The following is a 25,544-nucleotide window of genomic DNA, read 5'->3' on the forward strand; positions in this document are numbered from 1 at the left end:
ACGGAAGCCACTCCTCAGTAAAAGGCACATGACAGCCCACTTGGAGTTTGCCAAAAAGGCACTTAAAGACTGACCATGAGAAACAAGATTCTCTAGTCTGATGAAACAAAGATTGAACTCTTTGGCCTGAGTGCCAAGCATCACATCTGGAGGAAACCTGGCACCATCCCTATGGTGCAGCATCATGCTACGGGGATGTTTTTCAGCGGCAGAGACTGGGAGACTAGTCAGGATTGAGGAAAAGATGAACGGAGCAAAGTACAGAGAGATTCTTGATGATAACCTGCTCAGGACCTCAGACTGGGGCGAAGGTTCACCTTCCAACAGGACAACAACCCTAAGCACACAGCCAAGACAACTCAGGAGTGGCTTCGGGACAAGTCTTTGAATGTCTTTGAGTGGCCCAGCCAGAGCCCGAAATTGAACACGATCGAATATGTCTTGAGAGAAAATAGTTGTGTAGTGACGCTCCCCATCCAACCTGACAGAGCTTGAGAGGATCTGCAGAGAAGAATGGGAGAAACTCCACAAATACAGGTGTGCCAAACTTGTAGGGTCATACCCAGGAAGACTCAAGGCTGTAATCACTGCCAAAGGTACTTCAACAAAGTACTGAGTAAAGGGTCTGAATACTTATGTAAATGTTATTTCTGTTTTTTATTTTTAATAAATTTGCAAACAAATCTAAACATGTTTTTTTTGTCATTATGGTGTATTGTGTGTAGATTGATGAGAGAAAAAAAGATTTAATCAATTTTAGAATAAGGCTGTAAAGTAACAAAATGTGGAAAAAGTCAAGGGGTCTGAATATTTCCCGAATGCCACCCCTCCCCTAATTGGAGTAAACAAATTAAATATATTTTCCTACTTCATTATTCTCCTCTAACCCTACCACCCCTCCCCTAATTGGAGTAAACTAATGGACAACAATACTTTGGCTTCTACTTCCAGTTTATTTATACATATTGCATACATTTCACGGACAGCATATTTTACATTAGTTATCTTGTCACGCACTGACCTTAGAGAGCCTTTTAATTTCTCTATTTGGTTAGGTCGGGGTGTGATTTGGGTGGGCATTCTAGTTTTTCTATTTCTTTGTTGGCCGGGTATGGTTCCCAATCAGAGGCAGCTGTCTATGTTGTCTCTGATTGGGGATCATACTTAGGCAGCCTTTTGCCACCTTTAGTTTGTGGGATCTTGTTTGTGTGTAGCTGCGTTCTGCACTGCATGTAGCGTCACGTTCTGTTGTAATTTATTGTTTTGTTTCGTGTTCATCAAATAAAATGATGTACGCTTACCACGCTGCACCTTGGTCTGATTCTTCCGTCAACGAACGTCTTGGGTTTGTTTTAAGTCCAAGCCTTCAGCTACCCTCAACCCCTCCCATCTATCTCTGAAGACCATTCAGTTTCTAGCTGTCATATATTTTTCTACTGTGCTGTAATGTTTTATAACTCCTTTCTATTCTCATAGTTTCTACAGATTGTAAATTAAAGATGAACACCTTTGCTAATAGTTTTATTATAGTATTGACCGATTGACTATGACTTTTCAAATCACCGAACAATTTTTTCCATATGGCTACATTTGTCATCCCGGGACAGTCTCGTATTTCACCCCCTTTTCAGGTGTACAACATTTTCTTTCTACAAAATGATAATTTTGTCAGCAAGACGCATCAATTAATTCAGGCAACTTGGTGTTTTGTAAATGTCTCTTTCCATTCATCAAATGGCGAGAGTGCACAGTGCAATATTTGGATGCTGGAATTGTTTTAGAGTGGACAAACATGCACAGGTAGCCTACTTTTTTAATTGATTTGTTTGACAATAAGATGAAAACATAATCACTGGTTGTGTTCATGCCAAATTAAAAGGTAATAAAACCTTTTTTAACGTTATCACGTTTTTACAATTAGGCCCATTAAAAAATGCACGAAAATAAAGACCCCCGAAAGACACAGTATAATTCACGACTCTGGCACAATGTTTGTGTATTAATTAAATGTCACATTTGGTATGATGCCATTTTTCACTGTTGGTTAGTGGGCAATGACATTCCTTTTTTCTTTTGGACTGTTAATCCCTTTGTAAATGAATTCTCTGTTGATCAGAATTATGAGTGCTGCATGTCTTAACTTTTTTGTCAATTCTAGTATTTTCTTTTATGATAGACATATACAGTTGAAGTCAGAAGTTTACATACACTTATGTTGGAGTCACTAAAACTCGTTTTTTAACCACTGCACCAATTTCTTGTTAACAAACTATAGTTTTCGGAAGTTGGTTAGGACATCTACTTTGTGCATGACACAAGTAATTTTTCCAACAATTGTTAACAGACAGATTTTTCACTTATAATTCACTGTGTCACAATTCCAGTGGGTCAGAAGTTTACATACACTAAGTTGACTGTGCCTTTAAACAGCTTGGAAAATTCCAGAAAATTATGTCATGGCTTTAGAAGCTTCTGATGGGCTAATTGACATCATTTGAGTCAATTGGAGGTGTACCTGTGAATGTATTTTAAGGCCGACCTTCAAACTCAGTGCCTCTTTGCTTGACATCATGGGAAAATCAAAAGAAATCAGCCAAGACCTCAGAAAAACAATTGTAGACCTCCACAAGTCTGGTTCATCCTTGGGAGCAATTTCCAAACGCCTGAAGGTACCACAGTCATCTGTACAAACAATAGTACGCAAGTATAAACACCATGGGACCACGCAGCCATCATACCGCTCAGGAAGGAGACGCGTTCTGTCTCCTAGAGATGAACGTACTGTGGTGCGAAAAGTGCAAATAAATCCCAGAACAACAGCAAAGGACCTTGTGAAGATGCTGGAGGAAACAGATACAAAAGTATCTATATCCACAGTAAAACGAGTCCTATATTGACATAACCAGAAAGGCCGCTCAGCAAGGAAGAAGCCACTGCTCCAAAACTGCCATAAAAAAGCCAGACTACGATTTGCAACTGCACATGGGGCCAAAGATCATACTTTTTGGAGAAATGTCCTCTGGTCTGATGAAACAAAAATAGAACTGTTTGGCCATAATGACCGTCGTTATGTTTGGAGGAAAAAGGGGGGATGCTTGCAAGCTGAAGAACACCATCCCAACCGTTAAGCACTTTGGTGGCAGCATCATGTTGTGGGGTGCTTTGCTGCAGAAGAGACTGGTGCACTTCCCAAAATAGATGGCATCATGAGGGAGGAAAATTATGTGGATATATTGAAGCAACATCTCAAGACATCAGTCAGGAAGTTAAAGCTTGGCCACAAATGGGTCTTGCAAATGAACAATGACCCTAAGTATACGTCCAAAGTTGTGGCAAAATGGCTAAAGAACAACAAAGTCAAGGTATTGGAGAGGCCATCACAAAGCCCTGACCTTAATCCTATAGACAATTTGTGGGCAAAACTGAAAAAGAGTACTAGCAAGGTCTAAAATAGGATAGAAATATAGGAGTACCTTGAATAACTAGTCCAATATGTTGGTATGTGAAATGCAAGTTTTGGATTGGAATAGTTCAAGAGGTAGTATTGCTGTGGCGCACCACACATACAGGCCAGGTGGACCATTGAATGCCAAGACACGTGCACCTGGATGAATATCCGCCACCAGATGAGTGTTATTACACAAAATGTACCCTGTTAATAAATTAATGAAAAAGAGTCAAGTGATCAAATCAAGCAGCTGATTTAAATGACTTCATAGACAAATCCTCAGTTGTATTTAAATTAGCTTATAGTAATGTTGTGATGTCAGGGTATGATATCGCTTCCAACTAGGATTTTTGTAATGGCATTATTGATATCATAGATCAAATAGTATGATGGATGAGGAAATTACCATTTGAAATGCTGTTCACAGTTCTAAATCATAACAAAAGCCAAGGAGAAAAGAAACTGTATTTATTTGTAATATAAATACAAAATGTATCACCTTGTGATAGCTTATACCACTGAACAAAAATATAAACTCAACATGTAACACGTTGGTTCCATGTTTCATGAGCTGAAATAAAATATTCCAGAAATGTTCCATATGCACAAAAAGCTTATTTCTAAAAAAATGTTGTGCACAAATTTGTTTACATCCCTGATTAAACAGCGTGAACATTACACAGGTGCCCCTTGTGTTGGGGACAATAAAAGTCCACTCTAAAATGTGCTGTTTTGTCACACAACACAATGCCACCGATGTCTCAAGTTTTGAAGGAGCATGCAATTGGCATTTGTCCACCAAAGTTGTTGCCAGACTTGAATGTTAATTTCTCTACCATAAGCCGCCTCCAACGTAGTAGAATTTGGCAGTACGTCCAACCGGCCTCACAACCACAGACCACGTGTATGGCATTGTGTGGGCGAGCGGTTTGCTGATGTCAACGTTGTGAACAGAGTGCCCTATGGTGGCGATGGGGTTAAGGTATGGGCAGGCAGGCATAAGCTACGGCCAACGAACACGATTTTATCAATGGCAATTTGAATTCACAGAAATAGCATGACGAGATCCTGGGGCCCATTGTGAGGCCCATTTTTTTTTAAGGTATCTGTGACCAACAGATGCATATCTGTATTTCCACTCATGTGAAATCCATAGATTAGGACCTAAAGAATTGATTTCAATTGACTGATTTCCTCATCTGAGCTGTAACTCAGTAAAATATTTGAAATTGTTGCATGTTGCATTTATATTTTTGTTCAGTATGTCAAATAATACATATAATGTACAGCGAGTATACAAATCAGAACGATATTTGAAAGTAACAATAACAGACCAACTACAATGTAAACAGTCAATATATACTGTAGGCTATGTGCATATATGACGCCTGCGCCAAAAAAAAGAAAACGGTTCAACCGGTCTGCCATCGAAGGCATAATACAAAGAAAAATGTATATTCAAAAAAACATCCGTGTTCATCTTAACCAGTACACATATGTATAAACAAAAAATACAGCTCTGACTGTGCCTAGGGGCCTGAGAGATCTGCCATGTTGCCTTGGAACGGTGGAGTATTGCTCACCAAGCTACATTTAGCCATTTATTCAATTCCATTTATTTATAGTGATAGTGGCTGGGACTATGGGGCCCTTAATGACAACAACAATAACAAAACAAAAAATCTAAACAATGCATTTAACTGCCAGTACAAAGTCCAATCACATTGGGTCACCTTTGTGTTTAAAGGCTCTCTGGCTCCAGGCAGGAGTGCTTAGCTGGTTCTCCTCTAAGCCAAGAACCCAGAGGTATTGAAGTGCTGCTAGCTGGCCGGAGTGGAGCTTCACTGTAAACTGTAACTGTGACACTGCTGCTCTGAGCCCTGTGACATCACTTCCCCTCCAGGTGCTCCAGCAAGGGGTTGGCTTCGCTTTCAGGGGTCTTGACGCTGTCTGTTCTTACGATGCACGTTGGGCGGTGGTGATTCAACATGATGATCAGCTGCTGCCGCTCATGCTTCAGCTCCTCGATCTGGGCTTTGAGGTCAGAGTTCATCACTTCTAGTCTCTCTGATTCCTGAGACATAGGGTGCATGAGGAAGGAAGGATAAGATCATTACTTATTCTTAGAAGACTGGAGATCTATACATTTCATTTAAGAAAAACCTCCCTCTCACCCTTTGTAGATAGTCTGTCCTCTCCTTCTTTTTGTTTCTACAGCGTGCTGCTGCAACTTTGTTTTTCTCTCTCCTTCGTTTCCTCCTGTCCTCTTCCTCATCTCTCTACATTGAGGGGAAATGCAAACATGCTTTAAAATAGAACTTAAGGTGAAAAATGGACCCAGCAATTATGGTTCAAGTGTGGGAAACCATCTAAAAGCAGATTGTTTGTTTTAATGATAATTCTGTCCACTAGGTGATGCCCTTGGTCAACATTAAGTAGATACTGAAGTCCCTCTGTGCTCTGGGAAATAACATTGCCTATGTTTTCTACAAATTTCTGTGATGGTTAGAAAAGTCAAAACATCAAAAGAGTGAGCCTTAAACAGTAAAATGAACTGAAAGATGTCTGAATTTGAACTTCTCACAACATTTTCAAGAACTAAAACAACTTTCATTCTCACCTCTGTTTTGATGTTAAGGGGCCTCTTCCCTAGCTTGCCCAGGAAGTGCAGTGGAGAGAGCATGGACCCCAGTTCCCGGAGGTCGGCGTATTTGAGCTGGTCAGTCAGCGTGGTGGAGGGGATCCCTGCCAGGGGACCCAGGCTGGGCAGGGAGCCCGCTGTCACCAGGGGATCTGGGATTGGTCCCGGCATCATGTTAGACCCGGCTGTGACCACAGCTTATAGGGAAAGGGACAAATGGATAGGAAAATACATTGAGAAGAAAATAAACAACACATGGTTTGAGATGTATGATTCACCATTCACCATTTCACAGGGATACTTGCCTGACGACTCAACCTGAATTTAATTCCGCTGCTCTACTGATCGCTACATACATTCAGTCTGAAACTACCATCCTACAAGTCGTTTGTGTGACTTGAAAATTAGGGGCGTTGTACAAAATAAAATTATCAGCGATTGGATCGTCTCTAACAAATCTAACCAGAGTATCAAAGTTGATAACGTCATCATGAAGACCAGCTCTGGCCCAACCCATCGGTTTCTGGGACCAATCATAATGGTCAGAATGTGTTCACATTCTAGGAATTGTCAAAGAGGGAGAAGAAACTTCCGTTGGCTTCAGGCAAAAGCTATACCAGAGTTAAAGATCTGAATACATTTTACCCCAAGCATTCACATCTCAAACCTGCTTGTGGTTTTGGTATAGAAGACAGATCATTAATTGCTCTACTTCCATTTAAGTCTGCTAAAGGGCTTGAAGGGGGCATTTCCCAGGGTGCACCTGGTCTCCCCGGCAGCCCTCTCTAATGAATTGTTGGCCTGTTACAGAGCAGGAGGCCGAGGCTGTCTCCCATTAGGACATTTTATTATTTCATCTCTTTTTTCTGGAATGTATGTATACTCCCATTTACATAGGTCTTGGCAAGGATCTATGTTTTTCTTTTTCATTCCCGAGGAGGCCAAGAGAGAAGCACATAGCCCTGCACAAAGGTAGACTCAGACACATTCCCTTTATCCCAAGGAGAGCTGCAGCCAGCCCTTGCCAAGAAACACCCGTTGCCCATGTTTCCTCCATATGAGTTATTTTCTCCATATCAGGGAAGTGGAATGTGGCTACGGGTGCTCAGGACAATGTAGCCAACCCTGGTCCCCTGATAAAGGTTCTTCGTCAAACCCTTCTCCTTCTATTTTGTCTGACTAAACTGACACTATACAATATCTACATCAACACTACATTGAGTCTTCCCTGTAAATCTGTTTTGTTTATAACTGTAGTAATATACGTTGTGCAAAGACATCTGCCTTTATTCCCAGGTGAGTAGCAAGTAATTAATTTGGTAGGATGACAGATACGGTATATTACACTGTAGCTCACGTAACAGAGTCTCAAAAGTCTGTTTAAACAGAAGCATTGTACATTTTTACATCTATAACTGTTTGAGAACACCTTTCTTGATTCTACTCATTTTTGCCTCACTCAGCCAAATATTCAATGTAGAGGTTGGCATGAAAATCAGCAAGAGCTAAAATCAAAGAGAAGGTGCCTGGAGAGAGGTAGCCAGGGACAACAGCTAGCTACATCAACTCTCCGAGCCAAAGAACGCTACAGACAAGACGGCTGTCTGATTTCATTTGCCCACACTCATTCACATTTCCCACCACATTATAGATGGAATTGGATTCAGAGGCACGTGTGAAAATAAATACTCACTCACAACCCCACCAGGTCACCACTGGGATACAATATTAATAAAGAATCATAATAGTTTACCCATTTGCGCTGAATGCACAGTATTCTTCCAAAATCTCAAAAAATAAATGACTTATGGGCCCAGCAGGATAGGCAGAGTGAATGATGAGGAAAAATAAACAAATCAGAAACAGTGTTCCCTTTGTTTGAACGCTAGCAAGAGTGTAACACAGATACCAACTACACACCAGGATACATTGATACAGGATCACCTACACTGATCTCTGACCTTACCCCCAGAACATGTAAATACTGAAGGTTTCCTTCAATGTCTATACAGTCAGGATCTATGCTGTCTAGTTGTACAATGTTGAGTTCCAACAAATGGGACCCAGGCAAAGTAGGCCAATAACCTTATTCTGGGCACGGTACCAAGACAAGTGATTTGAGGTTTTTGCATGTTTGCATGCAAGTGTGTAGCCTGTTTCACTCCACAATACTCCATCCCTATCTACCTGACCCCTTCCTCAACCACCTCCTAACTGCCCCAATGTGCAGCGTTAAATCTACCAACAGCTGCCATTTGGCCTCCTTTTGCAGCTAATTATGTTCAACAAAGTCACTCCTAAATCATTACTACTGCACAGATACAACCCAATTTGGCTTTACAGATGAAAATCTGGTCCTCTCAGTTTACATAACATAATAAATATTGGTATGTCTCAGCAAAACCGCTGCTTTACCTTATGTGCAAAACGTGATTCCATGTTTGCTGTGTGGTGCACATTTTGATTGTACTGGACTGAAACACTTTTTAAAATCTATAAACACAAGCAAATATCCATAATTTTGTCTCTGCGTAAAATGAGTTACAGTTCCACAGTTCCTCAACTCAAAAGTACTAGGCACAAAAATATGAAAGTAGCATGTGGGACTCCTCTGGTATTATAAGATAACAGTGCTGTTATGACTTTAGTTTTGAAGCTACATGGTGACAAAGACCTTTGTGGTGGCTTTAGTAGGGTAACCCCCCCATAAAGATAAATAATCCACTTGTTTAATTTTGAATAAAGCAGTAACATTTAAGGTGAATGTGTTGCTTGAAGGTTTTATTTCACTTAGCCCTGCATGTTGGAGCTTGGAGACTTAGATTTTCACTGTACCCTGCAATCACATCTGCAACCCCTGTACATGTGACTATCAAAACACTCTGAATCTGAAAAAACAAAAACATAAGAATGTACTTGGTGTAAAAAATGTAAAATGAACAATATGCAAATATCTTCAGAGCACAGTATACAGTGCCTTCAGAAAGTATTCACACCCCTTGACTTTTTCTACATTTTGTTGTGTTGAAGGCTGAATTTAATATAATATGTATGCACAATACCCCATAATGTCAAAGTGTAATTATGTTTTCAGAAATGTTTACAAATTAATAAAAAATGAAAAGCAGAAATGTCTTGAGTCAATAAGCATTCAACCCTTTTGTTATGGCAAGCCTAAAGAATTTGCAATAATAGTGTTTAACATGATTTCTAAATGACTACCCCATCTCTGTATCCCACACATACAATTATCTGTAAGGTCCCTCAGTTGAGCAGTGAATTTCAAGCACAAATTCTACCACTAAGACTAGGGATGTTTTCCAATGGTTCGCAAAGAAGGGCACCTATTGGTAGATGGGGGGGAAAGCAGACATTGTATATACACTACAGTTCAAAAGTTTGGGGTCACTTAGACGTTTCCTTGATTTCCATGAAAACATACATGAAATTAGTTGCAAAATGAGTAGGAAATATAGTCAAGACATTGACAAGGTTATAAATAATTATTTTTAATTGAAATAATAATTGTGTCCTTCAAACTTTGCTTTTGTCAAAGAATCCTCCATTTGCAGCAATTACAGCCTTACAGACCTTTGGCATTCTAGTTGTCAATTTGTTGAGGTAATCTGAAGAGATTTCACCCCATGCTTCCTGAAGCACTTCCTACAAGTTGGATTGGCTTGATGGCACTTCTTACGTACCATACGGTCAAGCTGCTCCCACAACAGCTCAATAGGGTTGAGATCCGGTGACTGTGCTGGCCACTCCATTATAGACAGAATACCAGCTGACTGCTTCTTCCCTAAATAGTTATTGCATAGTTTGGAGCAGTGCTTTGGGTCATTGTCCTGTTGTAGGAGGAAATTGGCTCCAATTACACGCTGTCCACAGGGTATGGCATGGCATTGCAAAAATGGATTGATAGCCTTCCTTCTTCAAGATCCCTTTTACCCTGTACAAATCTCCCACTTTACCACCACCAAAGCACCCCCCAGACCATCACATTGCCTCCACCGTGCTTGACAGATGGCGTCAAGCACTCCTCCGGCATTTTTCATTTTTTTCTGTGTCTCAAATGTTCTTCTTTGTGATCCAAACACCTCACCCAACTTAGATTTGTCTGTCCATAACACTTTTTTCCAATCTTCCTCTGTCCAGTGTCTGTTCTTTTGCCCATCTTAATCTTTTCTTTTTATTGACCAGTCTGAGATATGACTTTTTCTTTGCAACTCTGCCTAGAAGGCCAGCATTCCGGAGTCGCCTCTTCACTGACGTTGAGACTGGTGTTTTGTGGGTACTATTTAATGAAGCTGCCAGTTGAGGACTTGTGAGGCATCTGTTTCTCAAACTAGACACTCCAATGTACTTGTCCTCTTGCTCAGTTGTGCACCGGGGCCTCCCACTCCTCTTTCTATTCTGCTTAGAGACAGTTTGCGCTGTTCTGTGAAGGGAGTAGTATGCAGCGTTGTATGAGATCTTCAGTTTCTTGGCAATTTCTCACATGGAATAGCCTTCATTTCTCAGAACAAGAATAGATTGACGAGTTTCAGAAGAAAGTTATTTGTTTCTGGCCATTTGAGCCTGTAATCGAACCCACAAATGCTGATGCTCCAGATACTCAACTAGTCTAAAGGCCAGTTTTATTGCTTCTTTAATCAAGACAACAGTTTTCAGCTGTGCTAACATACTTGCAAAAGGGTTTTCTAATGATCAATTAGCCTTTTAAAATTATAAACTTGGATTAGCTAACACAACATACCATTGGAACACTTGAGTGATGGTTGCTGATAATGGACCTCTGTACGCCTATGTAGATATTCCATAAAAAAATCTGCCGTTTCCAGCTACAATAGTCATTTACAACATTAACAATGTCTACACTGTATTTCTGATCAATTTGATGTTATTTTAATGGACAAAAAAATGTGCTTTCTTTCAAAAACAAGGACATTTCTAAGTGACCCCAAACTTTTGAACGGTAGTGTACCTTTGGGCATGGTGAAGTTATTAATTACACTTTGGATGGTGTATCAATACACTGAGTAACTACAAAGATAGAGGCGTCCTCCCTAATAGAGTTGCTGGAGAGGAAGGAAACCTCGGATTTCACCATGAGGCCAATGGTGATTTTAAAACAGTTACAGAGTTTAATGGCTGTGATAGGAGAAAACTGAGGATGGATCAACAACATTGTAGTTACTCCACAATACTAACCTAAATGACAGTGTGAAAAGAAGGAAGCTTGTACAGAATAAAAATATTCCAAAACTTGCATCATGTTTGCACTAAAGTAAAACTGCAAAAAAATGGCAAAGAAATGTACTTTTTGTCCTGAATACAAAACGTAATGTAAATATTGTACAATCCAGGTGTGCAAAGCTCTTAGAGACTTACCCCAAAATACTGCCAAAGGTGATTCTAGCATGTATTGACTCAGGGGTGTGAATACTTAAGTAAATTAGATATTTCTGTATTTAATTTTCAATTAATGTGCAAACATTTTAAATATATATATTTAATTTAATCCATTTAGAATGTATGCTGTAGTCAAGGGGCAAGAATACTTTCTGAAGGCACTGTATCCTCCTGACTGATGACTCTTTAATAAAACTAAATATACTTCTCTGCATCTCTGCTAAAATCTGGGTAAAAGTACATTCAGTAACCTAAAAGTCACTGAATTGTTGCTAAATTAAACTGTTTATTAGAAGCCATTGTTTTTGACTAGGCTACGTGATAAATCGAAGTAAGAAAAATATTTAGTGTAACATAGGCAGGCCTACAGTGTGAAATCAAATGTAAGTAACATTGTAATACTACATTGATACATTGTCAAAATTCCATCACGTTATTGTAACACTCTTGAAAGCCCGTAGTTACAAAGAAACAAGAAAAGCGAACCTCGGTTAATAATGATACACTTCTGAGTCATCATGACTCATTTTTAAAGCGGAAGTTATTCTTCAGTAAGGCATGCATGTTACGTAACTGACTTTTGCAGTGATGAAACGAAGACACTCGAGCAAATACATCTAAGACAAGTGCTAGATCAATGTTATACTACATGTTATGAAGGATGTTCTTAATAAGTCATATTCGTTCAGGACCAATAAAGTTGTAGAGAACGACTTGTTTATTGGGTTGAATAAACGTGTAGGACTGAAACCTTGCAAGCGTGCATCCTAAACAAAAGAAAAGCATTGAGTGTAAAAGTTATGTCTCACGAATAACGTTTATAATATCCATACATTTTTACAGTACAGTGCTGCCCAAACCAAAGAGAACGAAAGAACGGGATTGCACAAATGCAAGGATTGTGCACAATGATCCACTGAAAAGTTAATGGGCTGCTCTGCTCACACTGGCAACTCATCCAGCGTGGAGCCCCAGTGTAATCAATGTTTCTCGACTACGAAGCTGTCTATTACCTGACTTTGATTCCGAGTGCAACAGTTGTCCTTTCTTCTGGTCAGCTGAAGGTCGACAGTAGATTTTAAAAAGTGGAAATCGTTGCATCGGCCCGTTTAAATAGTTAGCTCTATCTGGGAGGATTTGGGAATGCGGAAATTATCAGTTATGCCAACTAGACGTTAAAGTGGGGGGAAGAAGTGGGGAAATCCTATCCGCTCCTCCCCTAGAAACCAGAAAACAAACCACCCCACTGACCCAGTGCAGAGCAGGATAGACCATGTTGTCAGCCCACACACCTCAATTGGGATTCGCTCTTTATACCTGACAATATTGCCTTTTATAAACACCATTCTTGTTTAATTCACTCACACTCTCACTTTCTATTCCACACACAGAAAAAGGACACACAGAGAGGAGAGAGAGACTTTTATCTACTTTTCTACAATAATTAACAAGAGGACCTACTAACAAGAGGAACATCCAAATCAAATTCAATGCGAGTTGTTTCCATAGTGAAAAAAATATAAACGCAACTTGCAACAATTTCAACGATTTTACTGAGTTACAGTTCATAGAAGGAAATCAGTCAATTGAAATAAATTATTTAGGCCCTGATCTATGGATTTCAGATGACTGACGACTGGCTCAGCCATGGGTGAGGGCAACCAATCAGAATTAGATTTTCCCCACAAAAGGGCTTTATTACAGACAGAAATACTCCTCAGTATTGGTCTCATACAATCCAGCAGGTGAAGAAGCCAGATGTGGATGTCCTGGGCTAGCGTGGTTACATGTGGTCTGCGGTTGTGAGGCTGGTTGGACGTACTGCCAAATTCTCTCAAACGATGTTGGAGGCGGCTTATGGTAGAGAAATGAACATTCAATTATCTGGCAACAGCTCTTGTGGACATTCCTGCATGCTCCCTCAAAACGTGAGACATCGGTGGCATTGTGTTGTTTGACAAAACTGCTAATTTATGAGTGCCATTTTATTGTGCCCAGCACAAGGTGCATCTGTGTCATGATCTTGCTGTTTAATCAGCTTCTTGATATGCCACACCTGTCAGGTGGATGGAATATCTTGGCAAATGAGAAATGAGATCTTTTATTTCAGCTCATGAAACATGGGACCAACACTTTACATGTTGCATTTATATTTTTGTTCAGTAGATTTTCTGGTGACCATATAATTTGTCTTATCTGAAAAAATATATACATTAATTGTAAAACTCAATGGAGTGACACTAGCTGGTATGAGTGATTTAATATTTAGTAATCAATAAAGCACCCAACATCACTTTGAATTAATATTTAATTTGAAAATGTATCAATCAGCAATTGATGCTCATTTTACTTTTTTAATTTGACAAAAAAGTCAAAATCGAAGGTAAAAAAATAATTTTTCATAATTTACATCTTGATAAATATAGCACTGGATGTTTTCATTGAAAACTCTAAACATTGTAACAATGAGGTCAAATCACAGTTGATGACGTTGAGGTATGTACCTAACGAACATGGACGTATACTTGAACTTTAACACAACATTCATAGCTATTGATATACTATTCCCATTGAAGCACAAAACCGTACAGTCAATTCCACAATACAGCATAGATCTAGTACCAGATCAAACATATATGAAATATGACAATTATTTGGAATTCCTCTGCATGCGTTTAAAACCAGAACATACTTAATCCCTATCAGTAAAGTGTATAGCCATGCTCTTAGCTATATCAATTGTATCTGGAAGAAGTTTATACTTGCTTAGTCAAAAACATTTAATGAGTGTAATAATAAAACTGAAGTGTTGAAACCACAGCAAGTCTCTGATAGCCTATCACAGTCAGGAAAACCAACTAAAGTGATAAACCAATCAACTCCCTCTGCTTACATTATAAGGCCAACAGGGTTGGAGAGTTGAGGATATCAACAGATTCAGCCTTGCCCCCTCCACTTTTGCGACCGTCAAACCCCACTCCAAGGGAGTCGAGATCGGGACAGGAGAATGTGAAAACAGACAGGTAGCTGCTACATGTGGGGGTGGTGGTCACAACAAGAGTGCTCAGGGGCTCTAGGTCATTAGACACAGATTTGTACAGGGTTTCCCAGTCCGTAACCCCAAGGGAGCCACTCAGGTCAATATCTGGGACAGAGTGGGCAGTCTCTGTGGGGACTTCCTCCTCCATGCTGGGCAGCAGATTGTCCAGGAGACCCTCCTTCATGTCCAAAGAGGGCTCAAGGTCGCAGATGTTCACTTCAATACTGGCACAGAGTAGGATGTTGGAGTTTCCAGAGATGGCTGTGGACGTGTCATTGAGGATATCCATGTCCTGGAGCGAGGGGGCTTCCTGAGCACTGTCCTCAGGGAGTTTACCCCCCTCTGGGCTGGGGGGGAGGTCTGGAGACCTACTGGGCTCCTGGAAGATGGAATCCAATTCTTCTGTAATTTGGCACACAGGTTTATGAGTAGCGAGGACAAATTCCAGTCTCTCTTTCTCTTTGAGGAGGTTGGCTATCTCTGTCTGCAGAGCTGCTTTGTCTTCCTCCAGCTGATCAGTCTCCTTCGAAAATATCCCCAAAAAATAACACAGGAAATCTAAATCATAACCATAGATTACTGTTTAAAATTATGGTGCTGTGATTTCTAAGGGTTAACTTACAGTTTGCAGTGAATCAGTGAGTTCCCTCCGTCTGTTGCGACATTTGGCTGCAGCCATTTTATTTCTCTCTCTCCTCACCCTCTTCTTCTCTTCTTCCTCTGGAGATAACTGTGGGGTTCAGAGAAAAACACTTGCACCTTGAAGAATCAGTCCATTTCATCTCCTAATATCATACATTCCATTGCCAAATCCCCTTCTGGAGTGTAGCAAAAGCATCTTTCTCTGCAATGCGTCTAAAAATAGACCATTGTTGCAGACTCGCTGTGACCTGAATACAAATGGACTGCCTGAGCTCAGCACACAGTCAAATACACTGCTTTTGGCGAGCATGCACTGCTGCTGCTGCTGCTGCTGCTGCACTGTTAATATTGATTTAGATGTTTACACAAGTTAATGTTTTTTGTTTGATTTGCAATCAGAAAAGTGCTCTAACCTGCTCGGTTTTCCCCTTTCTGCCAGTGTTTTTCCCCCTGCTCTCGCCCGCTTTGGGTGTTGACTGGTGAGAGCTCTTTGCTTCATTGGTTTGTTTGCTACTCAGAGATGGGGAGAGAGACGTTATAATGGTCGGCTGGACCATCCATAGCAAATCCGGGGTTGTGGAAATTGCAGTCACTGTTGGAACAAATGGAGTGGCTGGTATATCCATGTCTGGGCAGAGCTCCTGCAAAGTGATACAAGTTAATTCACCACTGATGATTTTTTTTAAATCACAATTAGCTTAATTATTTTACTGCAAAATGTGTCATTAAACACATTTTATTCTAATAACAGAGACATAAGGCAATTACCACATTCAGATTGGGGATGTCTGTGACTCTATGCTGTATTGTCATGGCATGTACTATGTATGGGTTCTCTTAAAATATATCTAGCCATCTAAAAATAGTCTCCTCTGGATCGATATTTGACTTTATCACTGTTACTGACGTCAACACTGACGCAGAGATGTTGTGGAGGCTCCTGAATGGATTTATTTTTCTCAATGAACTGCTGCATCAACATGCTACATATTTGGTCTGAGGACGTGTAAATCATAATATACACAATTTTCATCCTCTCTCACTGTGGGGTGTTGCATTTTCAATATCTCACGCTTCTGGAATAGGAAGGATAATATGGTAGAATAATTTAACCACCCAGCATTTTCGAAAAATACATCAATATCAATGATTTCCTATTAATATTTCACACATATTAATGTTAATAAAGATTACCACTGATAAATGATGAAAGTCAACCATATTTCAATTAATAATCATTGACATCGTTGCTTCTGAATATTATACATCATTGCATCACAGGCATCACCACTTGATTGATTCATACCTGTGCATTACTCTCTGATGGCGAAGCTGAGGAGCTGGAGATAGAGTCGTGTTGTGTCTTCTGATAGTACGTCAGGGTGTCCCCAACAGGAGATTCAGTGCTACAGCGAGACATTGAATCGAAGTCAGAGTTGAGAAACATGTCTTAAAATATCCTTAGCTAATAGAATAATCACCCTTCTCGTCAAATTGATTATTTCAGCAGCTTCTATTCCAGGTTTATACCTGGTAACTGATAGACTCGTGTGCAAGCCCCTCCTTTTATATTCTGACAGACTTTTATGAATGAACGGAGGCTGTACCATCTCTATGGAGGGGAGCCACTGGACAATGAAACACACATTTAGCATATTTTAGATAAACATTTGCCAAATACTCAATATCATCGCCGAGTTGCTCATTATTGTCATTTACCCTCAGGTAATTATATTGAATTTTTTTCAAATGTATTTATTCAACAAATACCAGAGGAAAGTGTCATGTGTAGCATGCCCATTCATACATTCAGACACACGGACTGTGCTATTTCTTTGGTGCAAATAACAGCACACTTCAATTTCCCTATAATGCAGGTGTCTCTATATGTTTTACAGCTCACTATACATGACATTTGACATATCATTACAGAATAGGCTCCCTGCTTAGAATTACTTAAAAAAATGTCTATATGTTTTATTATAGGATAATTATAGGTAGTTGGATGGGCTATTTACAGATGGGCTGTGTACAGCTGCAGCGATCGGTAAGCTGCTCAGATAGCTGATGCTTAAAGTTAGTGAGGGAGATATAAGTCTGCAACTTTAGTAATTTTTGCAGTTCGTTCCAGTCATTGGCAGCAGAGAACTGTAAGGAAAGGCGGTCAAAGTAGGTGTTGGCTTTGGGGATGACCAGTGAGATATACCTGCTGGAGCGTGTGCTACGGGTGGGTGTTGTTATGGTGACCAGTGGGCTGAGATAAGACGGAGCTTTACCTAGCATAGACTTATAGATGACCTGGAGCCAGTGGGTCTGGCGACGAATATGTAGCGAGGGCCAGCCAACGAGAGCATACAGGTCGTTAGTGGTGGGTGGTATATGGGGCTTTGGTGACAAAACGGATGGCACTGTGATAGACTGCATCCAGTTTGCTGAGTAGAGTATTGGAAGCTATTTTGTAAATGACATCGCCGAAGTCGAAGATCGGTAGGATAGTCAGTTTTACGAGGGTATGTTTGGCGGCGTGAGTGAAGGAGGCTTTGTTGCGAAATAGGAAGCCGATTCTAGACTTAATTTTGGATTGGAGATGCTTAATATAAGTCTGGAAGGGGAGTTTACAGTCTAGCCAGACACCTGGGTATTTGTAGTTGTCAACATATTCTAAGTCAGAACCGTCCAGAGTAGTGATGCTAGTTGGGCGGGTGGGTGCGGGCAGCAATCGGTTGAAGAGCCTGCATTTAGATTTACTAGCGTTTAAGAGCAGTTGGAGGCCACGGAAGGAGTGTTGTATGGCATTGAAGATCGTTTGGAGGTTTTTTAACACAGTGTCCAAAGAAGGGCCAGATGTATACAGAATGGTGTCGTCTGCGTAGAGATGGATCAAGTAATCACCCGCAGCAAGAGCGACATCATTGATATATAACAGATAAAAGAGTCGGCCCGAGAATTGAACACTGTGGTACCCCCATGGAGACTGCCAGAGGTCCGGACAACAGGCCCTCCGATTTGACACTGAACTCTATCTGAGAAGTAGTTGGTGAACCAGGCAAGGCAGTCATTTGAGAAACCAAGGTTGTTGAGTCTGCCAATAAGAATACGGTGATTGACAGAGTCGAAAACCTTGGCCAGGTCGATGAAGACGGCTGCACAGTACTGTCTTTTATCGATGGCGGTTATGATATCGTTTAGTACCTTGAGCGTGGCTGAGGTGCACCCGTGACCAGCTCGGAAACCGGATTGCACAGCGGAGAAGGTACGGTGGGATTCAAAATGGTCAGTGATCTGTTTGTTAACTTGGCTTTCGAAGACTTTAGAAAGGCAGGGCAGGATGGATATAGGTCTGTAACAGTTTGGGTCGATAGTGTCACCCCCTTTGAAGAGGGGATGACCGCGGCAGCTTTCCAATCTTTAGGAATCTCGGACGATACGAAAGATTGGTTGAACAGACTAGTAATAGGGGTTGCAACTATGGCGGCGGATAATTTTAGAAAGAGAGGGTCCAGATTGTCTAGCCCAGCTGATTTGTACGGGTCCAGGTTTTGCAGCTCTTTCAGAACATCTGCTATCTGGATTTGGGTGAAGGAGAAGCTGGGGAGGCTTGGGCAAGTAGCTGCGGGGGGTGCAGAGCTGTTGGCCAGGGTTGGGGTAGCCAGGAGGACTATATATTCTCAGTATTATGAATGCAGGCAGTAGCCTGCATACCTTCCCAGGCAGTAGCCTGCCTAGCTCACAAACTAGAATCAGGGCGCCCACTCCGAAAAGGTTAATTGACCCACAGTCCCACATGGTGACATGATATCATTGACGTGACGTGCAAATGAGCGATATAAAACCGATCGCGCAAATGTCACCATTCCAAATGTTTTGGTGCAGGCGCCCGGCCTCCGACCCCGGCTCGATCTACCAGTAATTAACCATTAAATAACATTATTAGTATTTGCATTTATTTAATAGTTATTACTAGAAAACGGTGCAAGTCAATTAACTGAAAATACAATGGATACAAAGCAGCAACAGTATGACGTTTTTTTGATAATGTTGACGATGTTGCGCACTTTGAGCTTGTAAAAAAGGGCTGCCTGGGGAGGAGATCACGTGACTTAACCCGGAACTGAGCATCATTTCGTGTTTTTTTTTTTTTGCATCATTTAGTATCGAGCTAGCTTGGTGGTGACTGACTGTAGCGTACAGAGCCAGCTACAGCATGTCTAGATTTTGTGTATTACTAATACTTGTTTCTGTAATTTTTGATTCAACCTTTTCTATTACGTTCTATTTACCGGTGAATCTTAGAAAATGTTTGCGGGAAGAGATCCACAAAGACGTGCTGGTTACAGGCGAATACGAAGTTAGCGACCAACCAAATGCGAAAACCAATCTCAAGGTAACACGTAGAACGCTAGCTAGCTTGCTAACGTTAGCTAGACTGTATCAAATCAGTGTTAGCGTAACGACATGGAAGTCTCGAATATGTAACTTACACCACCTAGCTAGTATCAAACAATGCCAATAGTTAGATTTTCACTGGGCAGGTCTGGGTTAAGTAGCTACTAGCGGCTAACCGGTTCGGCTAACCAGTATAAAACAGCCACTGGCTAATGTAGTTAGCTAGCTAGCAAAATAAAATGCTGTCAGCTTGGTTTAACTGAATACTGCAAAGGACTTCAATAGCCATCAATATCAAGATGCAAGTATTAAACATGATGTAGCTAAGGTTTAAAAATGTAAACGCGTTAGCTAGTTGACTTTGATTCAGGCATGTGTCTATCTGGGTCAAACATGTGCAATGTACCTACCACATATTTAATGATTTTCCATTTCAGATCACAGATTCATCAGGTCACACCTTGTACTCCAAGGAGGATGCTTCAAAGGGAAAGTTTGCCTTTACAACAGAGGACTATGATATGTTTGAGGTGTGCTTTGAAAGCAAATCCTCCCTAGGTGAGTGTGTTTTTAACCAGATGTGTCACAGATGTGGTCTAATGTAGCAATGGGCCTGGGTTGTTTTTAGTTAAAAGCGTGGAGTATATATGATTAAACAGAATTTGCAGACTGGGCCTGATTTGGAAGTGGGAAATACTAATTTCCCAGCCTGGTCTCATAGACTAGACGTAACACTGAAATTAGTATGATATGCTGCGTTCGGTATGGTTACATAAGACAGAAGGAAACTTAAAGCAAGAACAAAGGAGGGAGGGAGGAAGGGATGGTGGATGAGAGGGCGTATAACGCGGACTACTTTTTGCGACTACTAGCTAACCCTTTAACCTAACCTTAACCCAACTAATTTTAGCCAGCTAGCTATCGTTAGCCAGCTAGGAAACGTTTGCCTTAGTTACCTAGCTAATGTTAGCAACAACAAATTGGAATTCGTAACATACATTTAGCAAATTCGTGGCATATTGTACGGTTTGTAAATCGTACCATATCAAACAAAAATAATTGTGGTGAATTTACATACATAATATGAAATGCTCTGAGAGCAGGTTGCATTTCCTGGAATGTTTGGCCCCTGTACAATAAGTATTTTCATTCTGTGGTCTAGGTACTGGAAGGGTCCCAGACCAGCTAGTCAATTTAGACATGAAGCATGGTGTGGAGGCAAAGAATTACGAAGAGGTAAGTGCCAACTGCCCATCCGCCTTTCTCCAGGTCCATCTGTATCAGATTTTTTGTGGCTTGCCATGAGTCAGCATGAGGTCTCAACATTAGAAAATAAATAAATAACAATGTGAAAAAGACGGCTAAGCTTTCTCCATTTCTTGTTTTGTATTGGAAATTAAGAAAGACTAACTTTCTCTTAACTGTCAACTTTTGAAAGCATTGAAGCTGCTGTGCATTATGAAGACTTAACATGTTGCAGAAAATCCTTGCATGCTCACACAGATCTTTATCCAGTCCACAATGTAAATGTCATACACTAATTCTATGTCCTACCCTATTAATGTGATTAAGTTTATCCAGTGGTTAATTAAGCAATAAGGCACGAGGAGGTGTGGTATATTCTGGATACAAACCTTAGCCGTGGTAGATTGGCCATATACCACAAACCCAGAGGTGCCTTATTGCTATTATAAATTGGTTACCAATGTAATTAGAGCAGTAACAATATATGTTTTGTAGTGTTGTATACATTTTACATTTAAGTCATTTAGCAGACGCTCTTATCCAGAGCGACTTACAAATTGGTGCATTCACCTTATGATATCCACACATGGTATTGCATTTTTATTATATTTTAATTTTTTATTTTATTTAACTAGGCAAGTCAGTTAAGAACAAATTCTTATTTTCAATGACGGCCTAGGAACAGTGGGTTAACTGCCTGTTCAGGGGCAGAACGACAGATTTGTACCTTGTCAGCTCGGGGATTTGAACTTGCAACCTTTCGGTTACTAGTCCAACGCTCTAACCACGAGGCTACCCTACCGGTATATCAGGGTCTGATATACCACAGCTGTCAGCCAATCAGCTGGTTAAATAAAGGCGAAAAAAAATAAAAAATAATCACCATTCAACCAGTGCATAATCATGGGTTTATTATGTATGGTGCTCTTTTCAGATTGCAAAAGTTGAGAAGCTGAAGCCCCTAGAAGTTGAACTAAGACGCCTCGAGGACTTATCGGAGTCCATTGTGAATGATTTTGCCTACATGAAGAAGCGTGAAGAGGAAATGAGGGACACAAATGGTAAGTGATGTATGAAAGAAAAGTACAACTTATGGTCCAAGTTTTCACTCTACCAGAAAATGTTCAGTGTTTCATATGATTCACAATCTTTCTAAAACCTTGGTTTAAATAAACTCACACCTGTTATTCAGTTAAATATATTTTCCCTCACATTGCAGAATCCACCAACACTCGTGTCCTGTACTTCAGTATCTTCTCTATGTGCTGTCTAATTGGGCTGGCAACATGGCAGGTCTTCTATCTGCGGCGTTTCTTCAAGGCGAAGAAGCTGATTGAGTAAACCCATCAATGAAACAAGGACCATCATGTTGAGGACTTTTGGGAAATGGTGTTTGCTGTACAATTTGTGAAACAACAGGGTTTTTTTGAATGGGGGGGCTCCCTTTACAATTTAAATGTAAAATTATTTCTTCTTTCAGCTTCAGTTTTTTTTACCAGCCCCTCATCTCTGGCACTATTTGTTTTTATTAGAAATACAACCAAATGGACTTCGATACATATTGGTCTGATATTTTCTCATGCAATATTCTTGTTACTATTTTTGTTGTTGTAGTAGATGACTAATACTGTATGAAAATAAACATGACATGTTTAGTGAGTGCACAAAAACTCCCCATCAAACATTCAGATATTGTTATGTGAAAATAACATTTCCCCAGTATGTCAGGTACATGGTTGTTTTTTATTAAAAAACGTTTTCACTTTGATCTCATTTTGGGTGTCTATTTTGTATTTTTCTGTAGCTATAAAGGCATAAAAAAATGGTGAAAAGATCAGCAATGACAATACATTTCTCATTTAATGAGGGAAATCTCTTGGCAGAAATCATATTTAAATTAATATTTTATTATTTGACAATGTAGACATCTAATTCCATATAGTTCCCAGGCTTTGTACATTATTTTCAGTTTTCTTAAGTTTGGTTTGGGTGGTTCCTGTGAAAAAATGTTTCCAAGTAAAATTAAGTTTGGAATAGAGCAAATTTTGATTGTGGCGCAAGACTGTCATTGGTATTTTGTTAAGAGGAATATTTAGTGGAGCAAAGTACTGTTTTACATAAGTCTGCAGTGACGGCATCATTAAACAGGTTAGCTAATCGTTATTCTGTGTATGTCTATTGCGATACCTCTTGGGCATTCAAGTGACGTACATTTACCATCTGGGCAATGGATGGGTTGCCGTGGGCACACTGGAAGGGCAGCTGGCAAGAAGATAGAGCTTACCAGGCTGCAACACTCCTTACGGAGGCTGTCACTGAATTTGATTGCAACTGTTAGCGACTTAACGCCAATTATACTTGACCATGACACTAATTGTACCATAAGGAACTAATGAGCAACTTATACAAAGTATGACTACTGAATAAAAAAGGAATTGAAATGAGATTGAGGAATGACACTCACCACGACATGCAAAGGAGGCGAGGACTTTAAGTACATTAAGAGGCCATGTCCCTCCATGCCAGTTGAACACAATAACTGAGATGAAGGGAATAAAAAACACAAATAAAACACATACCGACCAAGAGGAATTAACTCTCATATCCATATACAACTTATTTGGCGATATTGATCCTTCCTATTGATTGTTCTTTCAAAGGCAGCAGGGAAACCATTGTCTTTTTAAGATAGTGCAAGAGTACAGACTATTCATGCTCACCTCAATCTGCTCTTGAAGGTACTCCTGGTGGGAAGTTGCATGAGAAGAAAAACTGAGGGAAATAAATAGGAATGAGTTGATCATTTAAATTATGGAAATATTGAAGGGTACAATAATTTTGCTTATGAGAGGTGGTATACTTCTCACCTCCACTTTGGGCTTGATGATGGACTGCCTCCCATTGCAAAGTTCCTTGCTCTCCTTCTCTGTGAAACACATTGGCACATTCTCCATCAGCACCTGGGGATCTCCTGTCTGCGAGAACTGCATCTCCAGGCCCCCTGAAGAACAGCTGGCAGAACCTGTAGGAAGGAACATTCCGTAATCCATTGTCAACAGAGGAGAAGCTGTGACACTACCAATAATGAGCCAAAATAGACCCTCACTCCAAATTAATGGAGCTATTTCCATGCCAACAGAAATTGTATTTAAATTCCATACTTTTTAATTTGTATTAGGATATTGAATTTGAATTAAATATTTTGGAATTTGTAATGCACAAATTGAATAATTGAATACATTAATTGATCTTGTATTTCATGATTTGAAACTGAATTGAATGAATATAGCATTCAGTTTTAAAATTCAATTTAAATTTGATTTGACATTCAAATTCAATATTTATATATTCAGTTTCAATATGGTAAAAATTGCATTCATTGTATGTGTATCAAGTTTACAAACTATTATTACAAGTTGATCAAAGTTTTATACAGTTCAAGTTCACATACACTTAGGTTGGAGTCATTAAAACTCGTTTTTCAACCACTCCAACCATTTCTTGTTAACCAACTATAGTTTTGGCAAGTCGGTTAGGACATATACATTGTGCATGACACAAGTCATTTTTCCAACAATTGTTTACAGACAGATTATTTCACTTATAATTCACGGTATCACAATTCCAGTGGGTCAGAAGTTGACATACAATAAGTTGACTGTTCCTTTAAACAGCTTGGAAAATTCCAGAAAATGATGTCATGGCTTTAGAAGCTTCTGATAGGAATATTGACATCATTTGAGTCAATTGGAGGTGTACCTGTGGATGTATTTCAAGGCCTACCTTCAAACTCAGTGCCTCTTTGCTTGACATCATGGGAAAATCAAAAAGAAATCAGCCAAGACCTCAGAAAAAAAATGGTAGACCTCCACAAGTCTGGTTCATCCTTGGGAGCAATTTCCAAACGCCTGAAGGTATGGGAAAATAAAAAGAAATCAGCCAAGACCTCAGAAAAAAAATGGTAGACCTCCACAAGTCTGGTTCTTCCTTGGGAGCAACCTGTACAAACAATAGTACGCAAGTATAAATACCATGGGACCACGCAGCCGTCATACCGCTCAGGAGGAGACACGTTCTGTCTCCTAGAGATGAACGTACTTTGGTGCGAAAAGTGCAAATCAATCCCAGAACAACAGCAAAGAACCTTGTGAAGATGCTAGAGGAAACAGGTACAAAAGTATCTATATCCACAGTAAAACGAGTCCTATATCGACATAACCTGAAAGGCCGCTCAGCAAGGAAGAAGCCACTGCTCCAAAACCGCCATAAAATAGCCAGACTACGGTTTGCAACTGCACATGGGGACAAAGCCATACTTTTTGGAGAAATGTCCTCTGGTCTGATGAAACAAAAATAGAACTGTTTGGCCATAATGACCATCGTTATGTTTGGAGGAAAAAGGGGGAGGCTTGCAAGCCGAAGAACACCATCCCCAACCGTGAAGCACGAGGGTGGCAGCATCATGTTTTGGGGGTGCAAATGGGTCTTCCAAATGGACAATGACCCCAAGCATCCTTCCAAAGTTGTGGCAAAATGGCTTAAGTACAAAAAAGTCAAGGTATTGGAGTGGCCATCACAAAGCCCTGACCTCAATCCCATAGAACATTTGTGGGCAGAACTGAAAAAGCATGTGCGAGCAAGGAGGCCTACAAACCTGACTCAGTTACACCAGCTCTGTCAGGAGGAATGGGCCAAAATTCACCCAACTTATTGTGGGAAGCTTGTGG

At 40.2% G+C, this 25,544-nt stretch overlaps 3 protein-coding genes across 4 annotated transcripts; 1 reads left to right on the forward strand and 2 right to left on the reverse strand.

Moving 5' to 3' along the window:
- Positions 1-4,624: 4,624 nt before the first annotated feature.
- On the reverse strand, positions 4,625-12,692 carry LOC120060303 (jun dimerization protein 2-like). Its single transcript, XM_039009498.1, has 4 exons — positions 12,518-12,692; positions 6,069-6,286; positions 5,623-5,727; positions 4,625-5,522 (listed from the first exon to the last, which is right to left on the reverse strand). Exons 1-4 carry the CDS (start codon positions 12,603-12,605, stop codon positions 5,337-5,339), a joined length of 597 nt encoding a protein of 198 aa, XP_038865426.1. The 5' UTR covers positions 12,606-12,692; the 3' UTR covers positions 4,625-5,336.
- A 937-nt stretch (positions 12,693-13,629) lies between these two features.
- On the reverse strand, positions 13,630-23,819 carry LOC120060304 (proto-oncogene c-Fos-like). Of its 2 annotated transcripts, XM_039009500.1 has the most exons (7): positions 23,685-23,819; positions 23,538-23,589; positions 23,282-23,356; positions 16,493-16,592; positions 15,600-15,827; positions 15,167-15,274; positions 13,630-15,067 (listed from the first exon to the last, which is right to left on the reverse strand). In XM_039009500.1, the coding sequence occupies exons 3-7, from the start codon at positions 23,287-23,289 to the stop codon at positions 14,399-14,401; spliced, it is 1,113 nt and encodes a 370-aa protein (XP_038865428.1). In that variant the 5' UTR covers positions 23,290-23,356; positions 23,538-23,589; positions 23,685-23,819; the 3' UTR covers positions 13,630-14,398. The 2 variants fall into 2 exon arrangements, with proteins under 2 accessions (XP_038865428.1, XP_038865427.1); XM_039009499.1 differs by lacking the exons at positions 23,282-23,356; positions 23,538-23,589; positions 23,685-23,819 and having other exon boundaries at positions 16,493-16,633.
- Positions 19,339-22,590, forward strand: LOC120060305 (transmembrane emp24 domain-containing protein 10-like). The gene is made up of 5 exons (XM_039009501.1): positions 19,339-19,570; positions 20,010-20,130; positions 20,735-20,808; positions 21,752-21,878; positions 22,037-22,590. The coding sequence occupies exons 1-5, from the start codon at positions 19,391-19,393 to the stop codon at positions 22,156-22,158; spliced, it is 624 nt and encodes a 207-aa protein (XP_038865429.1). The 5' UTR covers positions 19,339-19,390; the 3' UTR covers positions 22,159-22,590.
- Positions 23,820-25,544: the final 1,725 nt, after the last annotated feature.

The sequence above is a fragment of the Salvelinus namaycush genome, chromosome 15 (assembly GCF_016432855.1).
Source record: "Salvelinus namaycush isolate Seneca chromosome 15, SaNama_1.0, whole genome shotgun sequence".
Lineage (NCBI taxonomy): Eukaryota > Metazoa > Chordata > Actinopteri > Salmoniformes > Salmonidae > Salvelinus > Salvelinus namaycush.